Below are 13,844 nucleotides of genomic sequence, written 5' to 3' on the forward strand. Positions count from 1 at the left end.
AGTGACCATGTAGGTACTGGGAGTCAAATCCAAGCATTTACAAGAACAAGTGTTCTTAATGTTGAACATCTTGCTAGTGCCAGTTCTTTTTTTTTTTCCATACAAGGTCTTGGGGCATAGTCCAACCCAGCCTAGAAATCAAGCAATCCTATCACATCCTTCTAAGTTTTCTATATAAGAAAATTATTAGGGGCTGGAGAGATGGCTCAGAGGTTAAGAGCATTGCCTGATCTTCCATAGGTCCTGAGTTCAATTCCCAGCAACCACACGGTGGCTCACAGCCATCTGTAATGGGGTCTGGTGCCCTCTTCTGGCCTGCAGGCATACACACACAGACAGATTATTGTATACATAATAAATAAATTAAAAAATAATTATTAGGGGCTGGAGAGATGGCTCAGTGGTTAAGAGCATTGCCTGCTCTTCCAAAGGTCCTGAGTTCAATTCCCAGCAACCACATGGTGGCTCACAACCATCTGTAATGAGATCTGGTGCTCTCTTCTGGCCTGCAGACATACACAGACAGAATATTGTATGCATAATAAATAAATAAATATTTTTTTATTTTTATTTATTTATTTATTTATTTTTTTTGGTTTTTCGAGACAGGGTTTCTCTATGGTTTTGGAGCCTGTCCTGGAACTAGCTCTTGTAGACCAGGCTGGTCTCGAACTCCCAGAGATCCGCCTGCCTCTGCCTCCCGAGTGCTGGGATTAAAGGCGTGTGCCACCACCGCCCGGCAATATTTTTCTTTTTAAAAAAATGAAAATTATTACAGGGCTGGAGAGATGGCTCAGAGGTTAAGAGCTTCGCCTGCTCTACCAAAGGTCCTGAGTTCAATTCCCAGCAACCACATGGTGGCTCACAACCACCTGTAATGGGGTCTGGTGCCCTCTTCTGGCCTGCAGGCACAGACAGAATATTGTATACACAATAAATAAATAAATAAATATTAAAAAAAAAAGAAAATTATTAGAAACTATCTAATTCTCAGTTTTTTTTTTGAGACAGGATTTTGGACTGATGGGTCTGAACTATCTTCCTGTTTCAGCCTCCCAAAGGCAATGGTTCGCATCATTTTGGAGTCATAGCACGTATTACCACCCTGAGAATAATCCTCAGGTTTCCAATGGTTCTTACAAATAGGAAAACCAGAATGTACTCCTCTATCTGAGGCACCTCACCAATCCAACCACTTACCCTGTGGGCAGACATTCTTCTAATCTTTTGTATTGGTAGCCAGAATTAGGGTTGATCTGACCCCCTGGGGTGCACGCTGTGGCTTGGATAGTTAGCTGATGGCAGGCACATTTGGATCTGTAAAGAAAAAAGCGTGTCAACAGAGCCATGACTATGAGATACATGAAGGACGGCAGCTGGACACGGCGATGCTCATCTGTAATCCACCATTTGAGACATGGGGGTATGAGGGTCAGGAGATAATTATCCTCAGCTACACGAGTTCTGGGCCAGCCTGAGCTACATGAGACTGTCTTAAAGTAAAACTGAGTCCAGAGTCCATAACTTAAAATCTCCTAGAAGCAGCCACTTGTCTCCTGCCAGGCTCTGCTATGCCCAAGGTGCCCATGTGTGACAAGGAGGTGTACTTGCTGAGTGAGTGACCTTGCTGGCAAGGATTGCCTGAAATGTGAGACACGAAGAAAGGCTCTAACGTCCACAGGTCACGCTAAGCATGAAGCAAGCCAGGTGAAGCTAAAAGCCACTTTTAAGCAGACCTTGGTTATGGAAACGCTCTGGCCAGGGACATTCGAGGTCTCACCCTCAGTCACTAGGGACTCCCAGAAGTCCTTCATGTTCTGAGTAAAAACCAAACAACAACCAAGGATGGGGATAAGGTAAAAGGTATTGCAATTTCAGTTTTTGTTTAGAAAAAAGGAAGAGGAAGATACAGAAAGTGTAGCATAGATACAGAGGATCAAAGGACTAAACAAAGGGACAAACGTTTAAGAAAAGGAGAGACAAAAGCAGAGCAAGTGGGGACAGGAACAGAGAAAGAAACAAACATTCCCAGGGTTACAGGAGGCCGTATCAGACTTCGGCCTCCTTACCTCAATACTTTCTTCTCTATTATTTATAAAAAGACCTCACTATGTAGCCCAACCTTCAGAGTTGTTATAAAGCCCAGACTGGCCCACAATTCAAGATGCTCCTGCCTCAGCTTCTCAAATGCCAAAATTACAGGTATGTGCCACCACACTCAGTCTCTATATCATAACTCTCATGGTGGCCTTAGCAGAACTGTAGCTGAAATAGGAAGGAAAAAAAGATAGGAAAGCAATATAAAGAAAAAAAGAAAAGAAAAAAGAAGGCAAGTGTAATAAAGCTGGAGGCAGAAAGAGCAAACCCTATACACCCCAACTCACTTATCCCGACACCCATCCTTGCAGTCACAGCCAACCAGGAATTCAGGGCCTGTGTTAATGAAAACACCCTTGCCAGGGATGCGCTCCTTGCTGTAGGCCACCTGGGGTGGGGGAGTGGTGTCAATCTCATTAACACAGGACAGGGGAACATCTTCCTTGCCGTAGGTGATGTCCAAAATATAGTAAAAAGGCTTAAAGGGCTGAAACTTTCTGTCGACAAGAACATATGGATCCAAACAGAACATCTCCAGGAATAGGAAGTCACAGCCAGTCTCAAAAAGGTAGCGTTCTATCTCCTGCATTGTTCGAAGGCAGAGACCACAGGGTGTCTTATAGATAACATGAAAGCCCATCTTGCGGTTCACTCTTCGCCGGGCTGTCATCCTCCGGAAGTCATACAGCAGCGGTACTAACAGGGGGTTCTTGCCCCGGTACTGTTCATTCCTCATGGGTCTGATCCGGGACAGACAAGTATGACTGCAGACATGAGGTAAGTAGAAAAGCTTCTCCATGGGGGCTCGGTAGGAAGGCTCAGCCGGTGCCCGCTCTAACATCCCATGGAAGGCTGGAGGAGCTGCAGGTGCTGGGGCAGATGTTACTGAGGCCAAAGGTGATCTGCAAATTAAATGCGAAATATCAGATCATAAGATAACAGGCCAGAAGATAACAGGACTCTCTGCTATATAATCATCCCTCCTCCAACTGGCTAAGCCACTTCTCTCATCTTTCATATAGTGTTTTTTTGTTTTTGTTTTTTTGAGACAGGGTATCATCATGTGGCCCAGGTATTCTGCAACTTCCAATCTTCTGCTCTACCCTTCTAAGAGCTGGGATTACAGGTGTGTGCCAATGCACCCAGGCAGCTGTGCTCTGGATGCTAAAGATTAATGTCAGATCCTTTCTCTTGGCAAACAAACCTAGTCAATGAAACCCCCTGCCTATTCTTCACAGACAGATCACTTCTCTAGTTCAACAGGACTTTCCCTAATGAACATCTGTGTTACAGAGTAGAGTCTAGTCCTTTACCAAAGCGTCTGTGTTTTGTATCCTAAACATTCTTGCTATTCCTAGGAGTCAAGGAAAGATGATGGTAACACACTCAACAAGTTTTGGTGACAGTGTGTTTCTCAGGCATGGGGTTTCTAATTTAACTATTCTTTTTTTTTTCAAGACGGGCTTCTCTGTGTAACAGTTCTGGCTGTCCTGGTTATAGCTTTGTAGACCAGGTTGGCCTTGAACTCACAGAGATCCACCTGCCTCTGCTTCCCAGATGTTGGGATTAAAGGTATGTGCTGCCACCAGCTGGCTTAATTTAACTATTCTTTTCAAGTCCAAGTTTCTCCCTTGGGGACCCTGTACAGTAGTTCACGTTGTCAAGCTGCCTACAGTGTCTGAGGTTTCCTTACCTGTATGTCTGGTTAATCCCAAGTTTCCCAGCAGGTACATTTTCACTGAGTGTGGGTGAAGTAGGGGAGGAATGGCCAGAGCCCACAGATCCTGGCCGAAATGATGTGCTCTTTTTGGCCACTTGCTTCCGTGACTGAGCAAGTTGGCTTTCTAAGCTTCTAGGGAGGTTGAAAAGAGAACACACAGTTAAGGATTCAGAAGTTATGTATGGGAGGGAAAAATATTCAAAGTAAAAAGGAGGATGAGCACTCACTCAGTGTCACCTGCTTGTGGGGATAGAGGAGGGGCAAGAGGTGGGGCAGGTGGGGCAGGTGGAGCTATGGGCTGTGGGGGTTCCAGGGGCTTGAACTGGGTTCCAGTGCCAGTTAGGTCCTGTGTATACTGAACAACAGGACCTTTGCTCCTCACAGCACCTACAGGAAAAACAAAAATTACAATTAGGAGGATAACAGCTGTGTCAGATATCCTATCACACTCTATCAACTAACGCAATATAAAAATGCAGCAAAGAAATGCAGAGGTGGCTCAGGGATACAAACACGAGGGCCTGTATTCAAATCTTCAGACCTATGTAAAGCTAGGCATACTAGCATGTGTCCATAATCCCAGTGCTCCTGCAGGGAGATGGGAGGCAGAGAACATGGAATTGCCCCAGAAGCCTACAGGGCAGACAGCCTTGCAGATGCCCCAAATAAACAGAACTTGCCTCAAACAAAGTAAGATGAGGCCTTAGGTTTTCTTTGTGTAGTCCTGACTGTCCTGGAACTTGCCCTGTAGACCAGGCTGGCTTCAAACTCACAGACCCCACCTGCCTTCGGTGCTGAGATTAAATGCCCAGCAGGAAGCTGAGTCTAAACCTGAGATTGTCCTCTAACCACACATGCACTGTAACATGCATGTGCACACCTGTATTCACATACAAAAGTGGCACTGGCAATTTTCTAAGTGTTAAGATTGTTTGTTTCGCCGGGCGGTGGTGGCGCACGCCTTTAATCCCAGCACTTGGGAGGCAGAGGCAGGTGAATCTCTGTGAGTTCGAGACCAGCCTGGTCTACAGAGCTATTCCAGTACAGGTTCCAAAGCCACAGAGAAACCCTGTCTTGAAAAACCAAAAAAAAAAAAAAAAAAAAGATTGTTTGTTTCATTATTTACATCATAAGGAAGTATACTAGTATATGCTGGTTTTGGGAAAAAATTGTTTTGAGGCATGGTCACATGTAAACATGGCCGGACTCAAACTATGCAGCCAAAGATGATCTTGAATTCTGAATCTACCTACTTTTGTCTCCCAACTACTTGGAACTGCTTACAGGTGTGTGCCAACCACCTGACCTTATGTGGGTATTCAGAAAGAATCAGAGCCATAGCAATGTGGAGGCATCCCCACAAATCCATCATCACTAATGAAAACATCCTGGACATATATCTCCAGCCAATGAGTTACCAGTATTGTTCTGGTAAATAAAAGGACAGCTGCCATATGTAATCTTTGTTGCAGAATATTTGTTTACATTGTAAAGATATATCTTTGCCAAGGTGACTTCCGACTGGTTTAATAAAGAGCTGAATGGCCAATAGCTAGGCAGGAAGAAGAGATTAGGTGGGACTTCTGGACAGGACTCTGGGAAGAAAGGGAGCCACAAGCGAGACACACAGGAAATGCGAGGTACGAGATGAAAGAGAGGTAATGCCAAATGGCAAGAATATAGATTTAATAATATAGGTTAATTTAAGTTGTAAGAGCTAGTTGAGACAAGCTTACGCTAAAGGCCAAGTTTTCATAATTAATAAGTCGTCTCTGTGTTGTTATTTGGGAGCTGGCTGGCAGGACAGAAAAGACTCGTTACATCTATTGGCCTGTCTGCCTTGTCTGTTCCCTAGGTACTTTTAGGACATACCCATATTAGGACGGGTTCTGAGTTGTCCCCCTTGCTTCTTCTCCAGTGCAGAGGCTGATGATGTCTTCATACTGAACATGGGTTCCAGGCGTGTAGAGCCTCGATAGATCCACTCACATCTTTTGTCATCCTGGGAGGCAGGATGAAAGGAAGGCAAAGAAACAGGTTCAGGGTAGAATCAATCCTCTCTCTTGTGAATATATGTGATCCCTGGACTTGGCAGTAAGTGGCTTTACCCAATGAACCATTTCAATCTTAACCTAAACCTTTCTTTGAAAGAACATTACCAGAAAGAGGATCCTGACTAGGCTGCCATCCACCTCTTCAACTCGAGACTTCCACCACGTGCCTTCCCACTCCGTCTTGATAAGCTGGCCACTCTTGAGAAGTACCATGGGGCGATTTGGATAGGCAGTGATATATTCCTCTATGAAGTCTCGGCAGGAGCTGTCTTCTATGTCCTCCCATGTCTTTTTCACTATCCAAAGGAAAAAAGCAGAGTTGAGGGCAGAAACATGTCTTGGAAGGGAAGGACAGTTGGCAAGGAACTATTAGACACATTTAAAGTTTTGAGAGAAAAAAAAAATGAAATCATAACCTCAAGGGAAACAAAACCAAGGCCATCTTAAATATGGAACCCAATGTGCAAATGTATATACAAATTAAGTAAATACTAAGTAAGTCGTACACTGCCTAAGCGATTTGCATAAAACAAATAAACGTTAGAGAAACCCTGTCTCGAAAAACCAAAAAACAAACAAACAAACAAACAAACAACAACAAAAAAAACCCTAATAAACGTTGCACTTTCTGGAGCTTCCCACTGGCTGGCTGATGTAAACTACTATGAAATAAACCGTCAGTCCTTCCCTCTTTTCTGAGGCAGGGTCTCAACACATCACTATCTTTGTTTTTGCTAATCAGTGTTGGTAATCAAGCCTAGAGCCTTCCAGATGCAAAGGAGGAGCTCTCCACCACTAAGCTACAGCACATCCTACCAGCTCCGTTTTATTCTCCTAAAATCTTACTTCTTTTAAAGATTTGCTCTTTTTATTTTAGGTATGAGTGCTTTGCCCGCATGCATTTCTCTGCATCATATATGTGCAGTCCCCAAAAAGGTCAGAAGAGGGCATTGGGTCTCCTGGGACTGGAATTAGACAGTTGTGCTAGAGCATCAAGTATATTCTTAACTGAGCCATCCTCCAGCCTGACTCAGACACCCAGCACCTACATAGACTAGTGCTGTGGGACAATGGTCTTGTACCCTGTCACTTATATTGTATGAATAAAATGATGATTGGCCAGTAGCCAGGCAGGAAGTAGAGGTGGGGTGACCAGGCAGGAAGTAGAGGCAGGGCAACGGAACAGGAGAATTCAGGGAAGAGGAAAGAAGAGTCAGTTTCCAGTCGTCATCCAGACACAGAGGAAGCAAGATTAGACTGCCTCGCTGATAAAAGGTACCAAGCCACGTGGCTAACCAGACAAGAATTATGGGCTAATGTAAGTTATAAGAGTTATAAGAAGTCTGAGCTAATAGGCCAACCAGTTTATAATTAATGCGGACCTCTGTGTGTTTCTTTGGGACTGAACAGCTGTGGGACCAGGCGGGAACAGAAACCTCCATCAACAGACTAGGTGCCATAGCACACACCTGCAACCCTAGTACTGCTGGGGGAAGAGTCAAAGAATATGATGGCCTACCTACCCACAAGCCAGCCAGCCAGCTATTCAGGTTAACCTAGCCAACTGGTCACGAGTTCAGTGGGACATCCTGTCTCAAAACGTAAGGTGGAAAACAATGTAATAAGAAATCCAACATGAACTTCTGGCATGCGTGTGCGTGCACACACATGTGCACAAATACACACACACACACAAATACAAACACAAAATATAGCCATAAATGGTGGCATGAACCTATAATCCCAGCATGTGGGAGATGGAGGCAGTAGGATTAGAAGTTCGAGAAAAGCCTTGGCTATACAGGGATTTCAAAGGCAGTTGGACTCCAGGAGACAGAGCTCGGCAGGTAGAGCACTTGCCATGCAAATACGATGATCAGAGTTCAGATTCACAGAATCCATGTAAAAGCTGAGCTGGTGTGGTGACTGCCTATAATCCTAACATTTGGGCAGAAACAGGATATCCTCAAAGCAACCTGCTAGCTGGAATTGGCAAGTTTAGCCAATAACCATGCCTCAATAAATAATAAGCAAAGTAGACAGCAACTGTGGAAGGCATCCAACACCAACTTTGGCCTACAGACATGCCCAAACACACGTGAACATGCAAACATAAAGTTTAAAACTCAAAAACAAAGACTCTGGAATATGCTTATTTCCATGCTAAGAATGATTATCAGAAATGTATTCTTCACCTTAACACCTATGTGAAAAAGCCATGGCAGCCTGGAACTCCAGCATTAGGGAGTAGGTATGGGAGCTCTCTGGCCAGCCAGCCTAGCCAAAATGGTTTCTGTTTCAGTGAGAGATCGTATTTCAAGACAATAAGGGAAAGAGTAACAGAAGACATCAGACGTCCTCACACCTGGCCTCAATGGATGAGTCACAGGCACTGCACAGAGAGATTAAAAATAAGTAAAGTGTGGAAGCTAGAGGCAAGTGGATTGCTGTACGCTCAGGGCACCTGGTCTATGATAGACAGTTCTAGGACAGTCAGAACTACACAGAGAAACCCTGCCTCAAAAAATAAGCAAAATAAAGTTATAAAGGCTGGGGAGATAGCACAGTTGGTAATGTGCCCAATTCACAACCATGAAGATCTGAGTTTAACCCCTAGGATATACAAAAAAAACACGCCATGGGCATGTGCACTTGATGCCAGTGACAATTCAATTTCTAGCACTCCTCTGACAGCTAAGAACCAGTTCTAACTCCAGTCCCAGAGGATTCAAATGCACGTGGTCAAATATATGCAAGCAAAACACTCAAACAAATAAAATAAGACATTAACAAGACAACCAAAGAAGGAAACAGCACCTTAGGAGTAATACCCAAATTTGCCCTCTGGCCTGTGCACATGTGCGTGTGTGCACACAGCTTTAACATGAAACACCATGTAGACAACACTAACAGAAATATGAAACACGACAGCAGCCTTCTTTAAACCTAATACCTTAGAAATGAAATCAAAGCACATCTATCAGATGCTAATGGAAGCCAGAATCTTCTAGTGCCCACTCTGGCTATAACGGGCTATATAAGTTAACCAACAATGCTGTATCTGCAAACAAACTGCAACACCAAAACAAAATTCAGACTTTTCAACTGACCATTTTAAGAAAGAAAAAGTAGAAGAGAAAATCAGAGTTGAGGAAGAGTACAGGAACACTTACGTGGTCGACAAATGGGATACAGTTCTGACTGAGTGACATAGGAGGCATAACCATCATCAAAGAAAATCAGAAATCTGCAGGGGAAATGGAAACGACAAAAAGATGTGGGGGTTATAGAATATTTTATAATATTATCTATTCTCTGAATCACAAACCTTCCAGTCTGTTTTTATTTCTACCCATAGATTTTCCCTTATATCAACCACCTCCCCCTTTTCTGAAATATTTCTTTCTTCTGGGCATGGTGGCAAACACTTAATCTCAGCACTCAGGAGGTAGAGGAAAGAGGATCCTTCTAAATTCCAGGACACTTTGTCTGAATAGAGAGTTACAGGTCAGCCAGGATTGCATGATACATTTTTTCCAATACCAGCACTCAAGAGACAGTAGCAGGGAGGCTTGTGAATTTGAGAACAATCTAGGATACATAAGAAGTGTGATGGCAGTCTGAGCTATGCACAGAGATGTCTTTAAAAAAAGAAAGAAAGAGAGAAAAAGAGAGAGAGACAGAGAGAGAGACAGAGACAGAGAGACAGAGAGAGAGAGAGAGAGAGAGAGAGAGAGAGAGAGAGAGAGAGAGAAAGAGAGAGAGAGAGAAAGAGAGAGAGAGCGTGCGCCAGGAGGTGGTAGCACACGCCTTTAATCCCAGAATTTGGGAGGCAGAGGCAGGTGGCTGTCTGTAAATTCAAGGCCAGCCGGGTCTACAAGAACTAATTCCAGGACAGGCTCCAAATCTACAGAGAAAATCTGACTCAAAAACAAAAACAAAAAACAAGAAGAAACAGCCACAACAAAAACAAAAAAAATAAAAAATAAAAAGAAAAATGAAAAAAAGAAAATATATGACATGGAAAAAGAGAGGAAGGGTTTCTGATTACAAAGGATGAAAACACAAAAGCTGGCAGTGAAATCTTGCCCATGGTATGAATAGTGGGGTGCTGTGCTCCCAGCTCCCCTACAATCTACAAACCCGCCCAGGTACCTGAGCTTGTTCTTGACGTTGGGGGTCTCAGCTACAATGCCAGCATAAAGCCAGACCTGATTTCCGTCTTTGTATTTGGCCACCACTCGACTGCCCACGAACAGCTTGTCGGCAGGAGGGTGGTAATCGTAGGCAATATGGTTGCCAGACAGCAGACTCTTCCCTTTGTTGTCAAACTTCACTTTGTATTTCTTTCCTAGCCCTGGGTATAAGACAAACAAAATTAAAACAAAACAAACGACAACAACACAACTCTAAGTCCTGGGTGCAATGGAGGAGTTGAAAGGAAAGGCTTTGGGGAAAGAATCCGCAATGGAGACCTGCAGGAGACCTTTCCTTAGTCCTTCCTCTAGCTTGAACATACCAACAGTCTGGATGGCAATAAGGGTGCCTTTGTGCCATGTCTTGGTCCTTTTCTTGCCCAGAATCCGCATGTTGACTATCAGGTCCCCATCTTTGCTCAGTTCTCCAGACATCTGACCCAAGGTTCCTACGGACACACAGAGTTGTTATAAAGAGTGACGTCATAGGTTAGAGAAAGGAAAGGTCAAGAGGGCAGTACGGTAGGATGGGGATGCAGCTTACCTAGCACGCACAAAGCCCTGAATTTCAATCTAACTATGACATATACCCAACATAGTATTTCATGCCTAAAATCCCAAGTATTCAGGTAGGGAAGGTAGGAGAATCAGAAGTTTAAGGTCATCCTCAGCAAAATATGAAGCTCAAGTCTAGCCTGGGATACAGAAGACACCATCACAAGAGCGTAGCACAGGAAATAAAGGAAACTAGTACCCTGCGACCTTAGACACTTTTGCTGAACCCTTGGACAGAGGCAGCGACACAAGACAACTCACCTGTTTATGCTAACAGGAGAAACAGAACACTGAATACAGAACATCCCCACGTTCATACCTAAAGGTATCCTTCGGCACACCCTACCAGCACGTCCTTACTAACAGCAACAGTAACAACAGTTACCAGCCTGAGCCACCACATCAAACAAGCTCAGGCTGACTGTGGACACCTCTCATCTCTGTAGCTACTCCTCAACACCAACCTTTGTGCAGATCCTGGGAACTGCTTTTCTTGTTGACAGCATCCATGAACTTTTGGACATCTTGAGCTGATTTTCTTAAGGCAGCCATAGCTTCACGGAGCTATAGAAAAACAGAAGGGTTCAGGGATGCAGTTATCAGGAGTTAAGACACAATGAGAAAGCCAGGGACTTAGTGAGACAGAACTTGCTTAACATGTCCAGGGACCCTTGCTTCACATACCTAGTGCTGCAAATAAATAAAATAAAGTAAAACAGGAAAAAGAATACTGACTATGAAGACTTGTCTTCAACAATCAATACAGATTCAATTATATTTGGAGGTGTAGGGAGAGGCAACTTGTCAATTTTTCTGCATTCTTGCAATATCTACATGGGGGCTTACTACATCATAGATACATTGAAACTAAACGGACTATATGTACAGGCCAAAATTATTCCTAGTTTCAAAAGCTACTTCTATTTTTTTCTTTTAAATAGGGTCACCTGAGCCAGGTGGTAATGGCGCACACCTTTAACGCCAGCACTAGGAAGGCAGAAGCAGGTATTTCTTAGTCTAAGTCCAGCCTGATCTATAGATTCAGTTTCAGGACAGCCAGGGCTACACTGAGAAATCCTGTGTCAAAACAACAAAAAAACCAACAAAAAAATAGACAAAAAAGAAAGGGTCGTCTATATTCCAGGCCTGCCAAGAATTTACTAGGTAGCTGAGGATGACCTTGAACTTCTGGTCTTCCTGACTCCATCTCCCAAGTGCTGGGATTATAGGCAGGTACCACAAATCTGATGGTGTAGTACTGGAACTGAACCAAGGCTTCCTGCATGCTAGGGCAAGTACTATACCAGATGACCAACGTTTACAGCCTATGAGTTCATATATATTCTTTTAAACAAGTAACTATGAATTTTTTAAGATAATTTTTAAAAACTTGTTTTAGATTTATTTATGTGTACAGAGTTTTGCCTGTATTTATGTGTACTACATATGCTTGCTGAAGTCAGGACATTAGATCCCCTGGAACTGGAGTGATGGATAGTCATATAAGAGATCATGGGAGCTGGGTGGTGGTGGTGCACACCTTTAATCCCAACACTCAGGAGCCAGAGACAGGTGGATTTTTGCGGCCAGCCTGCTCTACAAGAGCTAGTTCCAGAAAAACAAAAAAACAAAACAACAACAAAAAAACGGGATCATGGGAGTGATGAATAGTGAACCTAGGTCCTTTGCAAGAGCAGTGAGTGGTTTTTGTTTGTTTGTTGTTATTTTTGGTTGAGACAGGGTCTCTCCATGTAGCTCTGGCTGTCCTAGAACCCACCCTGTAGACCAGGTTGGCCTTGAGCTCACAGAGATCCAGCTACCTCTGCCTCCCTAGTGTTGGGATTAAAGGTGTGCGTCACCACTGTCTGGTGTAGTGAGTGTTCTTAAACAGAGTTATGGTTTATTATTGTTCTTGCTATTATTACTACTACTACTAGTAAAGTTTTTGAGACAGAGGCTCACTTTTATAACTCTAACAAGTCTGGAATTCTTTATGTAGATCAGGCTGGCCTCAAATCCATTGAGATCTACCTCTCCGCCTGCCTCTGCCGTCCCAGAGCAGAGATTAAAGGTGTATGGGCTACTATACTCAGAAAAATTTACTGTTTTTAGTTACTACTATTTTGGTTTTTTGAGACAGGGTATTTCTACACAGTCTGGAATTCACTATGTAGACCAAGTTGGCCTTGAACAGAGATCCACCTGCCTCTTGCCACCCCAGTGCTATGATTAAAAGTATGTCCTACTAGGCCTGGCTTTAATTGGGTTTTATGTCTGTTTGTCTCTGTAAGTGAATGCCACTTGTATATAGGTGCCTGTATACCAGAAAAGGGCACTGACTCCCTTGTAGTTAAGGTACAGACAGCTGGAAGCCTCTCAACATGGTGCTGGGACTGAACTCAAGTCCTCTGCAAGAGCAATATGCTATCTTTAACCACTGAGACATTCCTCCCGGCCAATTTCATGTGTCTTAACTTCCTATAACCAACCCAACTAACCTTCTGGTCTTTTGGAGTTCTGCTTCCAGCATCACCTATGGAAGAAAGGAACTTTAATGAGTATACAGATATAGGTACCAGAATTTTCTTTTTTCTTTTTTTTTTTTTTGGTTTTTCAAGACAAAGTTTCTCTGTAGCTTTGGAGCCTGTCCCAGAACTCGCTCTCTAGACCAGGCTGGCCTCAAATTCACAGAGCTCTGTCTGTCTCTGCCTCCTGAGTGCTGGGATTAAAGGCGTGCGCCACCACCATTTGGCAGTACTGGAATTTTCAATGAAACAAGAACTGAATGAACTCAAATCATAAGTAGAAAAACATTATTGATAAAAGCAATTTAAAAGTCTGGGATGGCTGAGTGGTGGTGGAGAACATTTTTTCTTTCTTTTTTAGTTTTTTGAGAAAGGGTTTCTCTGTAGCTTTGAAGCCTATCCTGAACTTGCTGTTTAGACCAGGCTGGCCTTGAACTCATAGAGATCTACCTGTTTCTGCCTCCTGAGTGCTGGGATTAAAGACAAGTGCCACTGCTGCCCGGCTGTGGAGAACATCTTTAATCCCAGCAGAGGTAGGGGAAGCTCTATGAGTTCAAGGCCAGGCTGATTTACAGAGGGAGTTCCAGGACAGCCAATGCTACACAGAGGGATCCTATTTCAATAAAACAAAACAAGTCTGGGGAAGTAGCTCATTGGCAGAGTACTTGCATAGCATGGGTAAGGCCCTGGGTTCAAT

The 13,844-nt window shown here is 43.6% G+C and overlaps 1 protein-coding gene across 3 annotated transcripts in view; it reads right to left on the reverse strand.

The window, feature by feature from the left end:
• Setdb1 (SET domain bifurcated histone lysine methyltransferase 1) overlaps positions 1-13,844 on the reverse strand; it is a 36,177-nt gene that overhangs the window by 10,316 nt on the left and 12,017 nt on the right. For 2 of the 3 annotated variants that reach the window (XM_057794271.1, XM_057794272.1), the window contains 11 exons: positions 13,121-13,155; positions 11,087-11,186; positions 10,391-10,516; positions 10,027-10,228; positions 9,045-9,118; positions 5,977-6,167; positions 5,690-5,819; positions 4,045-4,204; positions 3,791-3,949; positions 2,385-2,999; positions 1,201-1,317 (listed from right to left, as the gene is read on the reverse strand). In XM_057794271.1, the coding sequence (XP_057650254.1) occupies positions 1,201-1,317; positions 2,385-2,999; positions 3,791-3,949; positions 4,045-4,204; positions 5,690-5,819; positions 5,977-6,167; positions 9,045-9,118; positions 10,027-10,228; positions 10,391-10,516; positions 11,087-11,186; positions 13,121-13,155 (1,909 nt within the window). The remainder of the gene's footprint in view (positions 1-1,200; positions 1,318-2,384; positions 3,000-3,790; positions 3,950-4,044; positions 4,205-5,689; positions 5,820-5,976; positions 6,168-9,044; positions 9,119-10,026; positions 10,229-10,390; positions 10,517-11,086; positions 11,187-13,120; positions 13,156-13,844) is intronic. The other variant, XM_057794273.1, reaches the window with a different exon arrangement.

This window comes from Chionomys nivalis, chromosome 18, assembly GCF_950005125.1.
Source record: "Chionomys nivalis chromosome 18, mChiNiv1.1, whole genome shotgun sequence".
NCBI classification, from domain to species: Eukaryota; Metazoa; Chordata; class Mammalia; order Rodentia; family Cricetidae; genus Chionomys; species Chionomys nivalis.